The sequence below is a fragment of the Cloeon dipterum genome, chromosome 3, assembly GCF_949628265.1.
Source record: "Cloeon dipterum chromosome 3, ieCloDipt1.1, whole genome shotgun sequence".
NCBI lineage: Eukaryota > Metazoa > Arthropoda > Insecta > Ephemeroptera > Baetidae > Cloeon > Cloeon dipterum.
In genome coordinates, this window is record NC_088788.1 from 34536555 (window position 1) to 34558592 (window position 22038).

Consider the following 22038-nt stretch of genomic DNA (forward strand, 5'->3'; position numbering starts at 1 on the left):
GCGATGTTGCGACGCGATACGCAGTGCGCATGCTCCTTGCCATGGCGGAACAGCATCAAGCAGGAGTCGAGTCTTTAATTTTTGGTGTTTTTAAATATTTCACGGCACTATATGGAACTAACTGTGATGTCAGCTGATCGATAGGCGTGTCTTAAGTAAGTGGCTGAAATAAAAAAAGTTATGTCGGAAATAGGGATCAGTCAAATTTTCCATTGGAAATTTTGACTATCAATCAAAGTGTCCAGCGGCGACGTAGAGGTTTCGATCAAATTTCCGCGGCACGAACGTTTTACTCTTAACTCTCCTTCCTTGGCCTAAGGAGAGTAAAGAGTCTCTACTCTCCTTACCTTGGCCGCTGCATTACTCGGCGTGTGGCGTGTGCATTATTGTCGTCATCAACAGCCAGCAGACGGAGAATTCTCTCAAAACCCCGAATTTCGGACCAAAACCGGTCTCAATATAAACTCATCACAATAAGTAATCAATGATAAAATAGTGTACCCAAGTTCAAGGTTAAATTTCGGAATTTGAAATTTTTCTAGAAAATTAATGTGTCAGTAATATTTTTGCTTGTTGATATCGCCGATTAATCGATCGAACGGTGTGCGAATTATGAGAGGTTAGAGAAATTCAATTTCCACGCCGCTTATAATTTGCATTCAAACTTAAGTGCCGATTTCCTCAGAAATTAAACTGGGTTAATTTTAACTCTTCTCAAATTATTGAAAATATCGAAGAAAAATCAATTAAGGAAGAATAAATTTCTGCCAGTATTAAATCTTCCGCCAGTTGAACACGCGTCATCAAGTCTCCTCCATTGAGACCAGATTGAGACCTGGTGCAGCTAGCTATTATACTGGTCTTTGGTTGTAGTACATATGAGGATGCTCCTCATCTGCCAACGGGGATGCGACAGCTCTTCTCTGCTGTTGTCAACGAGTTCATTCCTTGGTGGGCCAGTGAACGAGCACTGTGTTTCCCAGAGTGAAAGGTTTTTAACCCTTTGAATACGATTTTTTCTTACATTCCTTCATTAGACTGGGAAAGTTGCGTGGAAGACATTCAGGAGTAAATCATACACATCTAAAACTAAACTATTATCAATGAAAGCCTTAAAGAAGTTCACATTTCAACTTAATTTTATTTGTGAAGTTAAAATACATTCACACTCTGTCAGCGAAATTTACAAATATAAATAAAAAGTACGACTCGACTTCTGTTTTACTCACAAGTAAAATAGAACTATCAATTTTGGTCATAAAAATACACCCTTTAGCCTAAGTTAGAAGAGTTGGCTTGTTATTTGATTGGACTTAAGTTTGGTAAAACGACTGGGTTTGACTGGGGTGTCGCGGCGGTAAAAGGTCACTGTGTGGCGGCAGCTGTCGGCGATTCGGCAGACCACGATTCCTCCAGACTAGCGCTCAAATCCGAAATAATGCCGCTCTCTGCTTGAGACAAGAAAATAATTCGTTAAGCCACTTGGCACGCTTGAATAATGTATCATTACCAAGGGAAGAATGGCTGTTCAGTGTGTTTGAGCGCAGCGTCGAGTGTTCTGCTGATCCATAGTTTGAGCCTGCAGAGGACGAGGATGACGAGGACACGGAGACAACTGAGTGCGGCCTCCGTGGCCTTCTCTCAGCAGAGCTGATCGCAACTGAGCTTCGAAATCGCGCACCAGCTGCAAAAAATGGTCAAATTAGAGACAATTTAAGAACAATTAATTAAAATAATCCTGTTTGAAGCATTTTTTTAAATTTTATCCACCAGGAGAAGAATTCTTTGAGTTGACTGGTTAAAATTGGTGAGATACAAATTTAATCTTTAATAAAAGGCTGCGAAAACAAGACGGGGATGTTTTTTTCGGAAATAGAATAATTTTAGACTGGGGCAAAAAAGACATTTATTGAAACATAATTTTTGCCCCATCGAAAGTTTTATGCTAAAATATAGCATTTTTCCGATTTTCTTGCTTAAACGTTATCATTAAACGTCATTTTCTTGACAAGCAGAATGCTCCAAGAGCACAAAAAATGATAAAAACTCACGATTAGAAATAGACATTGTTGAGTAAAATTATACAGTGTACCATTTATCCTTTGCTGGGAGAGACTCAAGCCAAAAGTTATTCCAATTGTTCCCTCAATCAACCCTTTAACCCCTCCTATGAATAAAAAACAAAATGAAAAAATCAAAGTGCAGAAGATTGCAAAAAAGATGAAAAATTCAGGATAGTATAAGGAAATATTTTAAAATGCAGCAAATATTTTTATTTTTCAGTTAAATTTGGGAATAGTGTTGAAGGGGTGGTTAGGGGGACGGTTAAAGGGACATCTGAATTGGGATCCACCCAACGGTAAAAAATTTCCTTGAAAATTAAAACTGTGGCCAAAATTTCTACTAGCGACACAAAATCATGCTCGCATCTACAGTTTTTAGACTAAATTTCACAGGACACTTCCTTCATACTCCTTGAAACGAGAAATATTTAAAATATTCAGAAAACAAACCTTTGGAGAGCTGCGAGAGGCCGATAGATCTGTCAGAAATCTGGTCCTGACTTGGTCTGATGTCCAGGCAAGGCTTGTTCCCAATCCCCATGCTGGACATTTCTGCCAAGCGCACCTCTGGAAACAAAATCAAAATGTTACCATCCTGTTGCAAACTGAACCAGAATGCTCACCTCTGTTTTTGAGCGCCTGTTGCCAGAGCAGATTTGAAATTTCTTTGGTCCACGCAGCCTTGACGTCAGAAGAGGCGGTGTACAAGGTGAAAGTGTCGTTGGGCTTTCGTTTGCGGAACCAAATCTCAAATTTGTTAGGCGAGTCAGCCACCAGCGCTGTCAGCCCGATATCCGTCATTTTTATGCTGTTCTTGTACACAAACAAATCCAAATTCTGCGGAACAAATAACAATCATAATTATTAATCTACAGTGTTAGGTCAATTTTGGCTTTAACTGAAACCCAAGGGATGCATTGGGAACAAGACTTTTTCAGGATGTTACCCCTTTTTAAGGGGCGGGGGGGGGGGGAAATTGTGAATTGACAAACCTTTCGATCTGGGAATTTGCGTGCTTTGCTGAAGAGAATGAGTTCTTCGAAAAGGAAAACGTGGCGAACGCATTTCCTTCCTCTCGGACCCTGGCTCACGATGAACTCGTTTTGGCGCAAAAGCCGACCCTGCTCTTTTAAATTGACCTGGAAAATTACGCCTCCTTCAAATCTAGCTCATAATTTTAAAGGCACGGTTAGCTTACGTCACAGTTGGTGAGCGAATCCATGGCCAAGAGGTCGTTGCCGTGGCGGAGCTGAAACCGGACCATGGCCTCGGCGGTGATCAAATCGGCCGCCTGCCCGCCAGCCGCGTGTTTGAGCATTTGCTGCAGGAGAAGGGCGTACTTGCCCATTCGCTGGACGGGCTTCAGCAGGTAACTTGCAAGGTCCATCTTGTCGCCCAGCTCAGCTTGCTTTGTCTGGAATACAAAAATTTAATCAAGGGAAAGAAAGGAAAGATGGTAAATACGCACTCTGAAGAAGGCAGCGCCATAATCAGCGAGCAATGCATCTGACTTGGGTTTATTCTTGTTGTACAAGGCGTACAGGTAAAATCTGTCCTCCTGGAAATTGAAAAATGTGAATCAGTTTCGAGTTTCCAAACATTTTCAAGGGTCGTACATATTTGAGAAAGATGTTGGCGACTGCGAGCGGTCGCTTCTCGCACTTTTCCAGCTCTAGAAGGAAAAAGTGGCGGTGAAACTCGCAGATTTTTTCGATGTTGCCGAAAACCACATTCCGTTGTCCACGCAACGCTTGCGGAATGTCATCTCGCAGTAGCTCTGGCACATAATGCTGCAAAATAAAATTGATTTTAGTTTGCGAATTCATAAAAAAAAATTGAAATTACCTCAATTACATATTCAAGCGCTCTGACGTAGTCTCGTTCAGTCTGGATCATTTCTCTCAGTATCAAAAGTAATGTTCTGAAAAGAATTGACAGAAATTATATTGGGGCTGTATAGACGATATTTATTATAATTAAATTGCTATTATTTTTGCGGAAATTAACTAAAGCATGAAAAATCACCTCTGTGTTTTAAGGACGTTTGGGTCTGCTGTAGGGTCAGCAGCTTCCAAGGGTGGGGTCTGCAGCTGCTCAAGGTGCGCGTTTGGGGTCAACGGACCCTTCTCCACCGCCGCTGCGTCCGCCTCTTCCTCTTTTGTACACTCACTGCTGCAATAAAACCCACGTTTGCGTTACACACACCTCGGCCTGATTTGCGAAACTGGACTCGCCTCTTTTGGTCGTCGGAGGCCACGGACGCCACGCTGCTGCTGCCCTCCTCGTCGGGCCACGACTGGGCTCTTGGGTCCGGCCAGCAGGTGCAACTTGAGAGGCGGTTTCGCACCGACTCCATCGCAGTAATGCAGCGCGTCTCAGTCTCCTGAAAATCGAAAGTTGCAATTTAAAAGAGGTTAAAAAACTTTTCTACAGACTGGGTAATTGGCTAATATTTTTATTAGTTCTAAGATTAACTTACAAAGCCTGGAAATTTTTTTATTTTATTCCACGTCAAAAATTAATCAAATTTCATCCAAATTGCGCAAAAACTGTACTTTTAAATAAATTAACAGCAGGTAATTTTCTTAAAAATTAAAAAAATGCTAAAATCGTCAAATCGAAAATTTTCACCGCTGTACGTGGTTCACTACACGAATTTGATGTCTTGCAGAAAAAAAATAAAAGAGTTTCCTCGCAAGTAAAATAAGTCAGCGGAATATAATTTTAGAAGGAGATAAATTTGTCGTGGTTTAATTATTTTCAGTCACCTGGCAATGCTCTGCGAGCTTTTGGTTGCGCAGCTTCCTTGCGAGTTGAGACATTTCTGCTAGGTGCGAGGCGCAAGGTGCTGGATGTGCCATCACATGCAGACGAAGCGCTTTCTCGTCCGCCTCACGCAGCCTGCAGTCTGCTTCACTTGCCCATTCTTCAGCCTGATATTCCGCATTTAATTTTATTGAAAATATTAAACAAATTATTTCTACCTTTGCGACAAGTGCGAGACAACGGTGTGCGTCCTCGAAGCGCTCTCGTGCCTCCTCCAGGCGACCACCGAACCCTCTCAAATGTTGCTTCAGTGATCGTGCCAGCGTCGAGAGAGTGCCGCCTCCGGAGGACTCGCATCCAGCCCCGGCTGCCTCCTCTGCCAGGTTGGATGCACGCTCCATGTGACGCTGAAACAAAAAATAGTGCATGTTCTCAATAACTGCTAAAAAAGATTATTAAGCTTAAGAACGTTTTTTTAAATCCAAAGTCTCATCCCTCGTGCAAATATTTTGACATCTAAGCAAATTCTTATGGATCAGATGATGGATAAATAAATAAAAAATTTACTCAAAAATTCTGGTTATGAAAAAAAAGGAAAAGGAACCATGTTTCTTATTTCCTTTGAAATTCATTCAGTTTGAGCTACCCATTTGTTTTTGTTTTTCTATTGGATGAAGGTCATTGTAAAATAATATCTATTTGGAGTATGTAGACAAATTTGTGAAATTTGGCAACAGTTTTTATGGTGGGCGAATTTTGAGGAAATATTCCCGAAATTGTGAAATATTTCGTGATTTTATAGTAGGGAGACAGTGCTTGATTAGAATGCAAACGTTCGAGCTGATTTTCTCAAAATTTAATTAGCTACCTGGGAAATTGTTAGCTTTTCCTAATTTTTAGATATTATTTCAAGCAAAGGTTAGAAGGGTTTTTCAATCTTTTTCTCCAAAGATTTATTTTTAAAACTTATATATATGAAGCTTTTCTGCCAAACAAAATTTGCATTAACTAAACAAAATGAGATTTAGAAATGCAAGCAGTACATACGTCGTCGGTGTTAGCTGATACATATTAATTGCAAGTGTAAGAAGTGTCGGATATTGTTTTGACAGTATCAAAATAAAGGAAGTCGGTAGTTGAGAAAAAGCGATTTTCATTGTTCACGCTCAGCGAGACGGAAGCGGATCGAGAGCATGCAGCGGCGGCGGGCGATAAGCCGCGAGAGCCGTCTTCCGTGGTGCTAAGTGGAGTGCGAATGACATAATGCGCGCATTAATTGATTAATTAATCGATCAAAGTGGCGCGAAGAAAACGAACGGCCCAGAAAGCAGATTGAGCGCGACTCCTGCTTCTGCCTCGATTTGAATGCTGCTGCGCTTCCGCCCGCCCGCCCGCCCGCCCGCGACCCAACAAAGAGCGAATAAAAAAGAGAAACCATTTTGCAAGCAGTCAGCAACAATCGGGACCGCGGGGTGGCCCGCAACACGACACGAATCGCGATCGGCCCGGCAGCTGAACACACGCACCGTGGGTGTTGCTATCGTGTCGACGCGAAGATCATAATGAGCACGAAACGCACCTGCTTTCTAGTTGCGCGCGTTCAAATCGCGAAATTTGCACACGCTTTGTGATTTAATTAAGTGTGACCCACTCTGTACAAATTTGTCACTCTCCTAATACTGTTTGCATTTTGAAGGTCAAAATTTGAATAAGTTCAATTTCTCCTTTTCCAATATATTGCATGCATTTCTAATTCGTAGTAGAAACTAGAGACCTTCAAGAGAGATAAGCTGAGTACAAAATGTCTCCGCGAACGTCATTTTGCTCCCATTACATTTTAAGTTAATTTAAACAGATTTAATTGCAAAAAACACACATAATCATAGTCTTTGCTGCTGTTTCTAATTATGCGTGTTTTTATTCGGTTTAAATCTACTTTTATTGTGTTTCTACGGTTGTAAATCGATAGAGCAACTCTTTAGATGCAAGTTTACACAAAACAATCGGTTGCACGCATCAGAAGCAGAATAAAGAGCAATTCACAGCGAGTAAAAACAGGGTTCGCCAATTTTGCAATGAGAAAAAATGCACCACTGGTTTTTAGCGCAAAACCGGCAAGAAAAAACTACCGCAGTTTTGGGTTTTCCGCATTTATCCGAATTTAACCCCGTTAAGTTCACATTTCGCGCCAAAAAAAGGCAGAAAATTTGGAAAATTACGATGAGAGTGTTACAATTTTTGGTCTTTTGGTGCAACCAGTGGCTTATATACTGATTTTCATTTTTATTTTTTAATTAATTTTTTATCTTTAATAAAAATGCATGGGTTTCGGAAAAATTAAAGCAAAAAACATTTTTTTTTATGCAGTGGGTTCTTCCGGTAAAATACGGATTTTTGCGACCTCTGAGCAAAAAGGTGTTCAGTGCTTTTTTTTATCTCTTTTTAAGTCACATTTAAGATTTATTAAGAAAATCTTTAGCGAAAGAAATCAATTCCTTGAAAAATTTCTAAATTCATTACAACATCTGTCAGCTGTAATGAGATTCCGAGATTTTTCGATGCTTTGCAATAAAATTATAGTAATGAAAACCTTAAAGAAGTGATATTCCTATTTGATGTTGGAAAATAGAGCTTCGAATATCTATACCCAAACGCAACAATATAGCTATTTTGCTGACCAAGATGCGAGTGTGCTGTAAAAAATAAAAGCCACGTACCAATTCCAATTAGGCAAAAAACGGATTTAATAATAGAGGAAAGCATTCTTGACGCCATTAGTCCAAATTGAATCCACGTCCGCGTCAAACCACAAATTGGCATTGTTTTGTTTTGCCGAAGAAATTGATTTGCGGTCACACATCGTAGAGATGATTCAGCAGTAAAACACACGTACGCTGATGCACGGCGTGCATTTATGTAAACAAAAACGCGCGGAAAAAGACCCTCGATGCGCGCATTTACTCTCCCTCGGACGCGGAGCAAGCACCTTTCCTTTTCCGCCACTCCACAATGCCAATTATTCCATTTTCGGCTCTCGATGTGGGGTGTTGCAACAATAATAATAAATAAAATCAAAGCAACGGCAGCTGCCGGCGAGCATTCCGCCGATTGGATTAAATGGTGCATTTTTCCCTCCCGTTGCGCGGACAATAAATAAAAGTACTGCAAACACAAACATGTGTGCCGAATGGTCGAGGGCGTGGGTTGAATTGCCGGCTGCCCCTGCTACGGTGTAAGTGAACGCTTTTAGGCCCGAATTCCACTTTCACTTCTCCCTCTGCCAGCGCTCTGTCCAGCGCGGCGCGAGTGTGAGCGACCTTTTCGACGCCTGCCTGGCGACGGGATGCAGCAAGCAGCGCCGTAACAAAATATAAAACAACAAATTTCCTCGCGCGGCACCGGCAGCTATTTTCGGGTGCAGGAATGCACCTGCTCTCTTTTCTCTCCAGCGGCCCAAGAGTCGATGCACTTTCCACCCGAAATCAAAATATACATTATAAACACGGCTGTAAAATGTGCCACCACGAGACCGAGACCGACCGACGGCTGGCCGGGTCATTAGCGGCGTTAATCGATTCGGAAAATGCTTGGCAACCGGCATTTTTGGCAAATCACCATCTCTGGGAGCATAAAGTAGAAGCTTTTTTTAAATAAAATAATAAATCTTTACAAAATTCTTACACGGATGTGCCCAAAATCTCATTCCTGACCGCCCTGATACTTTCCGAAGGGTCAAATTGCACATATTCTTAAAGCTCTCGACTTGACCGTTGCAACGGTGTGCAAATCTTGCAGATCGAATCAATACAGAGCCCGTCAGCATCGGATAAGGGGGTACACCAAGGTATTTAATTATATCGTTAGCTCGAGAGCTACCCTGACGCCTGTTCTATGGTCTCGTCTGACCTTAGGGGTGATCTCAAGCACGATTTGAAGGCAACAATCAACTCATTGTGCAATTTTGATTCAGCTAGAACTAAAAAAAAATACCCATTTTCAACTTTTAATCCTCTGAAGTTTGAAAACTGATTTTCACCATCGTGAAATTTTCTAGGCGTGTTACCCACATTCATGGAAAATTTTATTCTACACTCAGAAAAATATAATCATTTTGAGATCTTCAAAAATAACAAATAAACTAAAAATGACTCAAATTTAGACAATTCCAAAAAATATGATTTGAATTTGAAAGCTTTACAAAGTTTAACTCGAGATACTGTCACTTTTGCGAACGCAAAGAGGCCCGTTTCTCCAAATTTCCCCCCGATTTGGCGGAAATATGTGCATTGCAAACTTAGTTATTCCGAAAATTCTTTATCGACCTAACAACAAATAATCAGGATGAGATGCTCAAACAAACATTAAAAAAATTCCAATTCTCTTTGAAACACGCAGCAATCTTAACTTTGATTATTTTAAAAGTGAATCGAAAGGATAAATATTGATATCTAGGTAAATCCCTTTAATTGCGATTGCTTCTGTGTACAATGCATTACCATTATTAATTATTATTAGTTTATGTGTTTTTCTTTGAATGTGTCTATATGAATTGTATGAGTGTATTACAAATGAATGTGTTGTATTGAATGAATATACTAAGTATTGTTCCTTGATGTAGTGCAGGTCATAAAGTAATAAAGATTAATAATAATGGATCTTGTCTTAGTTTCAGATTAAAACCTGTATGTGTATGCAACATCTCCATTTTTGCTGTTTTTAATAAAAATCTTTTAATCGCAAAGATATTAATAGAATACTCAAGAGTTGCATTATATTATTACTCATAAGCCAAGAACCAGAAAAAGCACGTGGGAACACTGAAGGTTTCCCTAACTGGGAGGCCTTCGAATAAACGCCCATTTTCCAGGATCCCATAAAAGACTGCCATCAATTTTGAAATCGACGCCTATGTATCACGCGTTCAAGTATAAATGATGGTTATATGTATTTTTAGGCCAGAACTTTCAGCCTCCGAAAACCCAGTTTAGCACGTAGCAGACGCGACGAGCTGCTTTTCCTGCCAGGAATTTTTAATTGTTAATTTTATCAGGCAAACGCCGGCTAACAAGACACGTTCGAGTTTCTAACGAATGTGGCCCAGCCTTCGTCGTCTCTCGCTTAAATACTCAGCGAGTAAGATGATGAGATATGAATTTCAAAGAGGCCATTCAGACCGGCCGATTGTAAAGCAGACGCGAGACGGGAATCGTAATCGCCTCGCAGCGCATTCCGGAAGGTCGCTGCTTTTGGGTCTTTTCCCTCCGAAATTGAATCGTTCCCGCGGCAATAAACCTGCAGCCGAGAAGGATGATAAGGGAAGATAACCATCCGAGTGCACACACACGAAAAATAAAACTATAACGCGTGCGAGCAAATGTGGCACACGCTCTCGGAATGAACAGTTACATAAAGTAAGCAGAGGAGCTGGCTGGCTGGCTTGCTGCAAAAATAATGAAAAGCTGTTTGCCGCGGCCTGCGTTGGCCGCGATCCAGCCCGCTTTTCAACGTGGGTGCACCAAAGTGACGTGCTCGCGATAATGCCGCCTCACTCTACCTGTAATAAGGACAAATTCCGCATTTTATAAACACCTCTCTCTTTTGCATAACCTCCAGCAACAAGACAAGTGCTCCTTCGATCGTGCTGCAAGTGCAACAATAGTTTATCAGTCGAGTAATGAACACACAATCGCTTTTTTGGTTGGTTGCATAGTGTTCACAGTCTTAAAATTCAATAAGAACGCGAGGAATCCGACATTTCTCTCGGATTATAACAAAGATTTTCCCTTTCCCTTTGTTCACGATTCAATTAGCCAGTATTTCTGCCAATTTTATTTTTTGTTAACTCACTGAGATTGCAAAAGTAGACTACTTATTAGAAAATACGCAACACATGTTCAAGTAAAGATTTTCTGCACTTGCAAGGCTACTCCTTTATTGGCTTTTGTTTATCTTTTATTCCAGCTCAGCCGAGAACCATTGAACGAGAGGCTTTAATTTAAAATCAAGCTGGAATGACTCCTTCAGTATATTTCACGGTGAAACTGATATGGAACTGAAAGCTGCCTTGCAGGAATTTCAAACCGACTTAAAAGGAGTAGAGCGATTGAGATCAAGCAGTACATCAAAGCTTTCTTGAATTTGTGTGGAGTGGATCGATACAGGGCGACAATTGAAAATTATTTGCCCCTTTTTTCATAAATGTACACTGCTACTAGGTCAATTTTGGCTTCAACTCAATCCTTCATGCATTGGCAAAGAGCACTTTCCAGGATCGTCTTTAAGTTGTCACTCAAAGTTTTAAATTTTTCAGTAATTTAAATCAGTATGCGAAAAAATCATGACACCAATTTTTAAATTCCCTTTTATTGAAGCTTTTTATTGAATGTCAAATTAGGAAATCTCAAAAGGTTTAGACCTTGATGCGTTGCAATCATCCGAAATTGATCAAGATTGTCCGAAACGATTCTCACATGGCGAAATCCCAAAGCTGCAATTTTTCGTTTATTAACTAACACTCCTCAAAGCATGCGTGCGGTCTGAATTACGCCACTAATCATTCCATCGTGCTGATTGTGAGAGATGAATTTTAACGAGAGCATGTGTTTTCCTAGTATTTCGGGGACGCCGGGGGCACGCAGCTGGTAGCGCACACACACCAAAAATAATGACCCATTGCGTCAGTCGCACGTTGACCATATTTGCCATTCGTGACCCAGAATCGGATTCCAATGCCGCTCGGCGCCAGGTGAGAGGGCAAAAAAAACAGATGATCGGCGATTTTGACCTCGTCCGAACTGACAAATTCCACGGTGTCATTTTGCATTGAACGAAAAAGGAAAAGCAAAATCCCTCTCCAAAGTCTTGAGCTTGTCATTGGAGAATAATCACTGGTTGAAAGTAAAACACAATTTAGAGGGAGAGATAATCAGCATTAAATTAGAAATCGGTGAAAAAAGGAGCAATTATTTTGTGGTGCACAAAAAAGCGGGTCACCTTTATCAAATTTAACTGTAAACTGCACATCTTGCTCTGAAAAAGAGTTGAAATAAAAAAATCAGATGAAATTAGAAATTTTCAATTCTGGCTGATTCCTATTTCCTATGATTTACCATCTTAAAACAGTAGTATTGGTTATTAATTAATTTCTTAAATACTTGTTACGGGTAAAATTGGATTTGATTTTAAATTTTCACTTAAAAATAAAATCAATAAGACTTATCTGAACTCTACCCTTCCAGTTTTTTTAATTGAAAAAATCTTTTCAAATCAGTTTGTTTAGCTTCTCCTTAGTGTAATTTAGCCGCGTGTATTCATTTTAATTTTTACCATTTATATTAAGAATTTCTACTTCAAACACGACGTTTCAGACCATGCGGTGAGAGCTACAGATTAGTGTTGATCCTCTGAGAACCAACTTTCAAGTAAATTAACAGCGATGGTATAGACTTATCCTTGCAAATCCATTTCCAACCGAAGCAATAATAAATAAAAGCCTGACCCTTGAGATTTCCAATCGGTCATCACAGAGAAACGCGCGGCACATAATCCTCTGTCAATTTTGCAATTTGTCATTATCTCGAGCTGCCTCTCTTTCTAATTAGCTGCCTTGTTTTGACAGCCAATGCTGAGCGAAAACCAACAATGTGTCAACTTTTTCATTCATGACTTTCGGTTTTGGCCCGGCGGCCAAAAAAGCTGCAGTTTAATTGCGATTATACAGACGTGCGCGCTCGTCTTTTAATTATCCAAGGTGAAACCGCTGGAGAAAATGAATAATTGGAGCGCCCAACGAGCCGGCGATCATCTCTAGTCTGCTCGAGAGTGAAACTCCTTACGACTGCAGCTGGAACTCGTCTTTCGGCTCCGAATCGGCCGCCGCCGGCTAGTTGAAAATAATAAAAACGGACTGCCGGCGTCGAAATAATAAAGCATCCACGTAAGATGCTTAGAAAGTGATGGCGATGACGGACCGCGTCGCTTTTATTTTCGTTTTTGCGCCGTCGGCCGCGCAGATTTGCATGGATCTGCACTTGGTTTCACTCAAAAACAAACCTCAGCATGGTAATTAAAGGGTTGAGCGGAAATTTGGATCGATTGCCCCAGATCGAACCTAATAATCATCATATATAGATTTTGCCGATTTTGTCGCTCTAAGGTCTAAGATCACTTTCCTATCTGGATTAAATTTGCAAATCACTCAATTAAATAATTTGAAAGTAGTCCTGGCGAAATGAATTATTCCATCGTGTCACTTGTTCATTAACTAGGTCAAAATAATTATTGCAAATTAGTTCTCGTAATTTAATTTTTTTATTTTTTCACCTAGAAAAATGAAATTAAGTGAAAAGGGGGAACGCACCGATTCATCCCAACAAGTCAATTGTGCTTTTTATAAAATAGTACAATTTACCTAAGGTATTCACTTAATCCACGCCAAAGTCAAAATTTACAAAAAAAAATACATTATTTCTTGAAAAGTGGTTGGATTTTAATAATATTTGACATGCTTGGAGCTTGGAATCTACTCAGCGAAGAAATATATTTTTTGGAATGGTTGGTGATTTTTTCTCAATTTCTGACGGAAAAGTGCTCTGGGAAAATCGAATGCAGAAATTTTCATAAAATAAAAGGTTTTTTTGCGTTTTTTCCGGGAAATTGGGCAGAGGAAAATATATATATGCAAAAAATGGCACATTTTACCAGCTTTCCGGATTAGAAAAAACCCTAATGTAATTCATCAATTTATTATTTTAATTTTTTTAATCTAAATAGTTTTGTCAATTCAAATAAAGCAGGATTTTCAGTAAAATTACCTTCTTTTACATCCGTAGAAAGTTTTACTTTGGCGTATTAAAAACTAATTTTAAACCTGTATTGTATAAATGGTTTTTTCTCATTATTTATTTGGATCAATAGGTGTGTTATTTCTCTTTGTAAGAAGTGACGTAGATCTACACGATAGCATTGAGACTAATTTTTCGACTGCTGTTTAATGGCCCCCCGCGACACATAGAGGCATAATAGCATTTTTTATATTTCCCCGATCCCTTTCGCCAGGAATCCGATATGCGAGTGAAAACAGATCCCAGAGTGGCAGCGAATTTCTCCGCAATTGGAATTCCTCCTGTCCGTCCCCCATCTCCTGAAGGCAACCCGACACTCGTGCTGGATGCAAATAATAAATATTGTCACAAAGAGCAGCGCAGGGCCTCACGATTCGCCGCATGCACACGTGCTTTTTTCATTCAATCGACGCAGGAAGTCGTCGATTGAAAAGCAAAAAATAAAAATAAGAGGCGGTCTGAAAGCTCAAAGCACCCCAGCTGCAAGCAAATGCACCCTTTGCCGGCGAAATTGCGACGCAACCTTTTAGTAATTTTTCAATCCGGGTGAGAGGACAAAGAGAAAGCGAAAATTATTTGTTATTCAATTGCGTGTCCGTCGCAGCCGGCCGAATTAAAATTCAGTTCGATTGTCAGCTGTTTACTTCCTGGTCGGAAAGACGACGGAAAATTATGTTTCACCGCCGCGGCTAATGAACGAGCACTTTATTTACTTACACACACTCTCGGCGGCTGAGGACGAGAGCAAATAGGTAATTTCAAAGTGCATCCGCCTCGGAATGGGGACGAATAATTAGTTAATCGTTTTACTCCGCGCATAGTAAATATTATCGTCTCGCGCACGCGCTTCCGATGCAATTATAAAAGCAAGGAAAGACAAGAAAGAAAAGTGACTGGAAAAAAGATGATGATTTTATTAAAACACGAATGTTCCGTTATGGAAGAGGGGGAAGGCGTGACTCACGCGACTGTATCATTTTAATTAATTTTTGGTCAGCGGTTCTACAATAAATTCTGTAAATAATTATGGGTCTTTAATTCATCATTTAACAACCTGCTGGATAGAGTAATGACAGTAGAGAATATTAAATCAGTTAATAAATCGTGAAATCTTGGAAGAACTGAAAACTGTTAATTAATTTTTTTCTTTTAACTGTGTTTATCCTATACTGTGCACCTGTTAAACCAATAAAGTATGCATTTTACGATTGATTGCGTTTGCAAGTGTTTTTAAGAAATTAAATTCTGTTTAAAAATGTTAATCATGTTAATCAAAATTCTTACCACCTCGGAAACTTTTTGGATTGGACGTTTTGTTTTTGGCGAAATTATTGAAATGCTGCAAGAATTCTTGTCGGCATGTAAAATAGGAAATTTCATCAGCTTAATTTACAATAATTAACCATTTAAAACTTGCAAAGCTCTTAACTAACCCTTGGGGACATAAACCAAATTCCAGCTAAATGGAGCAACAACTGAATTTTAAATCAATTTTGAAATTTTAGGCTATTTTCTTAAAATCTCCACTCATTAGAAGGAGGCGTTTTAATTAAATTTAATCGTATTGGTGTCAACTACACTTAGGGTTTTGAGTTTGAGCATTGTCAGAAAGGTGAGGTCTTGCGTGACAAAGTGCAATGGAATGCCAAACACGGTCAGCATAGTATCTACACGAATACGAACATTGATACTCAGTGGGCAGAGAGAGCGGTGAAGTGAAGACACACTCTTTATCACACAATTAATTCTGAACAATGGGCTGTGTGGACAAACAGACGGAAAAGGCCAAAAAAGAGGGCACCGCCGCGGCGAAATCCTATTCGGCACGTCCGATTTTCCTCCCGATTTGGATGCAGGGCGCGCCAGCAAGGCAGAGGCGAAAACGCGATTCGCATGTCAATCGAGTGCGTCAGCCACGCGATGGAATGACACTTTTCGACCGACTGACGACTAACTGTTCGCGCCAGCCGCCTGCCAATGATTGCATATCCTCGAAAAGTAATATTTTCTCTGCAAATTCGAGCGGCGGAAACGAGCCCAGGCGCGCGGATAAATTATTCAGATTCCCACGCGACGACGACGAGCAAACCTTCCTTTTTTGCACTCGCCGCCCCGACAACCTTGAAGTTTAATATTTTCGGATCGGAGGCTCGACCAGTTTGGTCAGCCCTAAACGAGAAAATCACGATTGCTGGTCGGTCCGCGTCCGCGGAATGATATACACCGCAGTGTCTGCGTACACTTTCGTTTGTTTTACTCCGACTTCCTTGTACCTTTTTATCAGTCTCGGCTCGATCAAGAATGCAGGCAACGCAGAAGGTGGGGGTTGAAATACTGAACCAGTTTCTGCCTTGCAAATCTTGTGCAAAAACCTGATTATTTTGTAACTGCGCAGCATAAAAATTGAAAATGTATATTTTTCTCCGCGTGCGTGCAGACTTTTTATAATGCGCAATATTGCGTTAAATTAAAAATATGGAATTTTAAAAGGATAAAAAACCAATCTTATCTATCTTCGCATCCCTTAAAAACTTCAATAGAATGAAAACTCGTTGAAGATTAAAGCATTTATTTTTTGTTAATTTAGGAAGCCTAGTTTACACGTTTGTACGAGCAATTATCAAAATAACGATGTGCAACTTACGAAAAATTAATTAATTTTTAATCTTTATTGCACTCACAAGGAAACCCTCAGGGTTATTCGCAAATTCTACGCATATTTAGACCAAGTGAAGTGGTTTAATTTTTTATTTATCAAAATACCAGTTGTCACATAGTGATTAAAGCCACCAATAGATGGCGCCAGCGGTAACCTTCTATTTAAGACTCAATCTGTGCATTCTGCTATTTAAATGATTTCTTTTGGTGTGCTGAAAAAAAATCATTCAAACCAATTACCTTACAAACGTCGGGAAGTATTTTTTTTATTTCAAAAAATTGTTTTCACGTTTCTACTGGACCAAACTTGGTTTTCAGCACATGACAATATGATATTCTGAGGACTGTAAGCACAACAGCCAACAGCCACAATAAGTCTGACTTAAAAGAGGAAGAGTGCTTCAAAATCGTAAGTATATGGTAACGCCATCTGTTTGTGGCTTCATACAATAAGGGAAAATTTAGCAAAATTTATTTTAAACTCTTTCTAATTTATGCAGAATTTGGTTAGTGGACAGTGTTTGATGGGATGATTGTCTTGGAGGTTGATTGTAGACATTTCAAATAAAAAATCCAAATTTTATGGCATCTGTTAGTTAATTTCACGTAAATTTAGAGCAAAACAATGCACATATTTTGCACAATTCATCCAGTTCATTCGCAATTTACCTGGCCAAAAACACTAGGAACGAAAATGTTGACTTGTCTCGTCAAAAAAACCAGTTTTGCAATTCGAAATTGAAAAAAGCCAGTGTTAAATCACAGAAGGTCATGAAATTAAAAATATTGGCTTCAATTAAAATCCCCACCTTTTCAAGCGCACTAAGTAGAACAATTTTCTTGTCAGATTGAAATTGTTTTATAGGCGTAGCGTTTTTGTCACGACAACGGTTCAAAAGGAGAATTAAATATACAGTTTTGGTGAAGCCTAAAAAGCATAATTTTTTTTACCTGATGAGTTCTGGAATGAGCTGACAGTGCCCTTCGGGGGCGGTGGGGGTACGTGGGGGCGGGGGTGGCAGCGCGGAGACGGCCTCGTGCCAGGGGTGTGACGCGCACGAGGCGGCACCCCGGCGCCTCGCCTTCCTCGGCGGCCACGTCCATGCCTCAGCCGAATTTCATGGTGCTCTCCGCCAAAAAAACAGGTAATCCGCGAGCGAGAGCGAGTAGTTTTTCGATTCCCGCAGCAACGAGAGCACTGTGAACGGACGGACAACTCGACGGTCCGCAGAAGACTGCGGCCGCGGAGGAAAGCGGCCCGCGAGCACGCGAGGCAGCAGCTGCGCGCGCACTTTCTCCCTTGCTCCAAGAGAAATAAACACACGCACGTTCAAATCACCTTGCTGCCTTTATTATTCTAATTTTTGTGAGAAACATTGCAGGCCGAAACGGTACTAGTTTAAAATTTGTCTGCATTGCGGACAAAATTACGGGAATTCATTAGACCTGCTGGGAATGGTGTTTATGTCATCCTCGAAAACTGTTTTCCAAAGAAAAACTTTAATTTTTCTAAATTACCAATTGCTAAAGGAATAACAAAAGGAGAACCCACTTTGTTTTCTATATAGTAACACGTTTCATTATGAACCTAATTACGATTGTAAATGTAATTTCTGTGGCGAGACATGTGAAAAATATCATATTTAAAAGTGTACGGCAAAAGAATTGACTTTGAGAGAAGCTTAAAAAATATGTACAAATTGACAAGATTTAGTGATGCACGCATATATTCGTTTAATAAAATTATTATAAAAGGAGAACCCCACTTATTGGTCTGAAAGATGATTTGTTTCTAATGACCATCATACAAATTTAAAAATAAAATATAAAAATATGCCAAAGGAAATCTTTCCGCTTTTGCCATTTTCGAGCTATTGATATCTCGAATTTTTAAAACTTTCTAAGATTGAAATAGTTGTTCGGTTGAAAAATTGTTATCTAGATTTTTTTAATTGAAAATACATTGACGAATGCGCCCGCCCGCACCGATCTTGGAAAAAGTGTGTTTGATTATCGCGTAGTGAAAATGTGGAACTATATGCAACCCGCGCTCAAAGAATGTCCGGCGGCGCAGTTTCCTTCCTTTTGTAAGGGGGATGTGATGGCGAAATTTTAACGTGTATTGTGATGCCATTTTAATATTATTTCCTAGTCTGGGCTCACTTTGGCTGTGCTATTCTATTTACTTGTTTAAAGGTTTTAAATGACGAAAATGAAGCTTGATTTTTTTTATGAAAACGGTAACTCTAATAACACTCTGCATTCCATTTTCCCAGAGCAGAACTTTAGGGAAAAGCATAATTATAAACCACAAAAAAATATAAAAAATGCTTAAATAGTGTCGCAGGCCTCTTAAAATTGCCACCAGCATGTGACTATTTAGGTAATCTGCCCTAAAGAAAACTTTCAAACACATTTTGCCCATTTTAGTTACAAACCAATTAATTAATCTTGACAAACCCCTGCTTTGCAAGGCAAAAAGATAAATGGAAAGTTTTGAGCTGGCAATCTTTGTGTCTGGCAGCGGCGGAAACGCTCGCTTAAAGGTCTTTCATTCGCGCGAGTTTTACTAATTATAACATCGCCAGGGACCAGTTTTCTTTCGCAACTTTCAGCTCGTAAAATGCCAAATTCGCGTTTGCGCCTCACCAACTTTCATCCCGAAACTGTCAATAGAGCGAGGCAAAGCCCAGAAGCACATTAGGTACAAAATTGGTTACAAAAGAGCTGGAAGCACGGTGGCAGGTGTGCTACACCGAGAACCTGTTTCTTGCTTTAATCCCAGTGCCCGCGCAACGAGAGTTGAGTTATTCAATTAAAGTGCAGCGATCCCATTTCACGGCGCTAATAGAATGTGGAACTGCATTGCGCAACAACAGTTTAGATCAAAAGACGCATTTCTAACCAACCGAAATAATAAAATCGTCCTCATTTCTTTTAACAGCCGTTCTTTTGTTTGCTTTTTGTCTATCTCACGAAAAAAAGAAAACGGCAAAGTAAGAAAAATTAGTAAATTGGCTTGCGCCGATTTTTAGCCGTCACGACCTTCTCATGGTTTTCTTCATTTATTTTGGCGACCACCGAACGGGTGATTCAGTCACGAACTCAAGCACGCGCGGTCAAAACTGGAAACTGGAACGCACTTTTTCATTTTAACGGATTCCCTAAAAAATTATAGTGCATTTTATTATTTTACAATATGTTAAATAATTAATTCTGTAATAAAATTAAATTAAATTTTCTTTAATTGCGAAATAATATATTTGCATGGAGACGGGGGAGGGAAAAATGCTGACTCTAGATTAAAAAGAGCTCGCATAGAAGGTGGTAAAGGAGAGAATTATGCGGCGTGTAACTATAAACTCAAATCTGCAGAGACGAGTATGTCTCCCATTTCTCTAAGTATTCATTTTCCATTCTTTGGAATGTGTGCAACTGGACACTTATTTTTCCCGACTGGAGGCATGTGCAGTAACAGAAAACACGACTATGCAGCCATGTAGCGGAGAAAGACATTAATTTCTGGGTTAGTTAGAATTCGGACGGTGTGACGGCAGGTGGCAGCACCTGATTCTATCGCCCTGAGCTCAGGGCGTGCGAGCACTCTGCCGGACGAATTTAAAAGGTACTCACCACAGCTTCGAGGTACAGAGGATGGAACCTGCTGCCTCCGAGAGGGTCTGGCGGCCCTTCTGCCACGGCTAAGATGTCTGCCAGAGCTCGCTCTCCTTCATGCTCAAACCATCTTATTTCCTGGAATAATTCCATATATTTATTTTTTTTAAATTAAAATTTCTTTCAGCAAAGCAAGTAAATTCAACAAAACATTAAAGGTCCCTGATCCGGAATTGAGAGTTATTTGTCTGAAGACATGAATATTGAGGGAAGAAACGGGAGTTGAAGGGGGTGAGGGGGATTTAATTCAGCTAGTCGGGGATATAATTAGTTTGGAGTTTAAGGCCCAAACACACAAAAAACAGACGTGAGAAAGTTGAATTTCTACTTGGTTTGAAATTTGCTAGGGTTTGGGGCTTGCAAAAGGGTTGTTAGGAGGTGGTGTGATCGGAATAAGAACAACCCCTGTTGGAGACTAAATTGGAACTCAATTTTCACTCAAATGAACAAATATCATTTTTCCCAAGAGTGTAAAACACCGAAAATTCACATTTCAGGGATTGAAAAATCGTAAGGGGTGAGTTAGGGGTTATGTTAGTGTTGTAATTTAATTAACACAACCTCATACACAACCCCTGAAAATTTCATAACGATGTGACAACTTTTTAGGATGTAGTGAGAAAGCAACCAAATGTGCCTTGCATGCACGCGTTCCGACCTTTGCAGCCAATTTTCTCAAAAAAGACACAATTTTCGGGTTGAAATTAAATCGTATCTTTATCTCTTTAATCCGAGTAGTCAAGAGAAATCATAACTTTTGTTTTCAATAATCCAAGCTTCCGCTCACGTGTCTAAAAAAGTTTATTATCACTTAGATGTTTTAATGGTTAAAAAACCCATCCTTTTATCTCTCTCTCTTGTGTTTGTTGGCGCTGGCATGCAGTCTTTTCATTTCCAGCGAGCAGCTTGGTGCATTCATATCTTTCGGTGAGTGCATCCAAAATAAAAATGCACTCGATTGTTTATTTTTACGGCAGCCCGTCTGTTTTCCGTTCGCGGCTGTCCTAATTTGTCGGGTTTTACACGCATCCACCGACCACCAGCCTCTTAAAACCAGTAAAAAACAGATGGCTCCTTGTTTAAAATTATTATTTTCGCCGTCGCAGACGGTTTGATGATTGATTGACGGATCCGTGGAAAGGACAATAAGTCGATTGGCTTTTTTAGTCGAAGAAATGTTTTGGTTCTCTCTTTAGCCGCGAGCGAGCACCGCGACGATTCGCCGTTGAAAGTGAAAAGAATGCAAATTAATCAAACTAATTGGTCCAAAATATAATTAAACTGGCATCGCTTTCATTCATTCTCCTTTCTTTATCTGCACCACGGACTTAAATCGATTTCGAGAATAAAGCAGAGAGTTTCGTGCTAATGACCTTTTTGGATTAATATCTTTCTCTTTAAATACCAAAGAATCTCATTCTTATTAAGAGAACTGCGTCAGCCTCCGTCAAGTTTTTAATTCAACAATGCGTCTAGGATTTTAATTCGAGTGGAATGAAGAAATTTATACCTAAAAAGCGCTTATTAATTTTAGGAAATTCCACTTTAAAATTCCAAAATAAAAAAAGATTTTCTCTACTTTTACCAACTATTGCTCCACACCTCGGGTTCTAACCATCTGAATTGAAAAATTACCAACCGTTAGACCGTCTTGACAAGCTGAGGAGTTTAGGGGTGCACTTACCTTCCACCTCCAAATTTCTACATTTCCACCCTCTTAAAAAAACGAAAAAGCTTATATGATGCTGGAATTTTTCATTATTGTATTTAATTTAAATTATTTATGGTGGTAATTTAGAATGAGTTTTGGATAATTTTAAGTATTTTTACACCTTGAAATTGCAATTTTTTGCTATTAAAATTGTAGCAGGGGGTTGAAAGGGGTGAGGGTAAGCACCTCTTATAAACCCTTCAGTTTGCCGCGGGAGGTCAAGACGATTACAATGTTGAGTAATTTTTGCAATTCTGATCGTTAGAATCCGAGATTTAGAGTTGGCAATTTTTGAAAAACAAAAAAAAATCGAAAAAATCGT

The 22038-nt window shown here is 39.8% G+C and overlaps 1 protein-coding gene across 4 annotated transcripts in view; it reads right to left on the bottom strand.

Moving 5' to 3' along the window:
• Nucleotides 1-1121: 1121 nt before the first annotated feature.
• The window catches only part of LOC135941160 (puratrophin-1-like), a 40322-nt gene continuing 19405 nt past the window's right edge, over nucleotides 1122-22038 (bottom strand). For 2 of the 4 annotated variants that reach the window (XM_065486467.1, XM_065486470.1), the window contains 14 exons: nucleotides 19964-20083; nucleotides 5048-5236; nucleotides 4832-4996; nucleotides 4298-4446; nucleotides 4089-4235; nucleotides 3909-3984; nucleotides 3680-3853; nucleotides 3532-3621; nucleotides 3262-3477; nucleotides 3056-3202; nucleotides 2687-2900; nucleotides 2514-2630; nucleotides 1511-1684; nucleotides 1122-1448 (listed from right to left, as the gene is read on the bottom strand). In XM_065486467.1, coding sequence (XP_065342539.1) covers nucleotides 1366-1448; nucleotides 1511-1684; nucleotides 2514-2630; nucleotides 2687-2900; nucleotides 3056-3202; nucleotides 3262-3477; nucleotides 3532-3621; nucleotides 3680-3853; nucleotides 3909-3984; nucleotides 4089-4235; nucleotides 4298-4446; nucleotides 4832-4996; nucleotides 5048-5236; nucleotides 19964-20083 — 2061 coding nt within the window. In that variant the 3' untranslated portion in view covers nucleotides 1122-1365. Of the gene's footprint in view, nucleotides 1449-1510; nucleotides 1685-1774; nucleotides 2168-2513; nucleotides 2631-2686; nucleotides 2901-3055; nucleotides 3203-3261; nucleotides 3478-3531; nucleotides 3622-3679; nucleotides 3854-3908; nucleotides 3985-4088; nucleotides 4236-4297; nucleotides 4447-4831; nucleotides 4997-5047; nucleotides 5237-19963; nucleotides 20084-22038 lie in introns of those variants that run through there. The other 2 variants (XM_065486468.1, XM_065486469.1) reach the window with 2 other exon arrangements.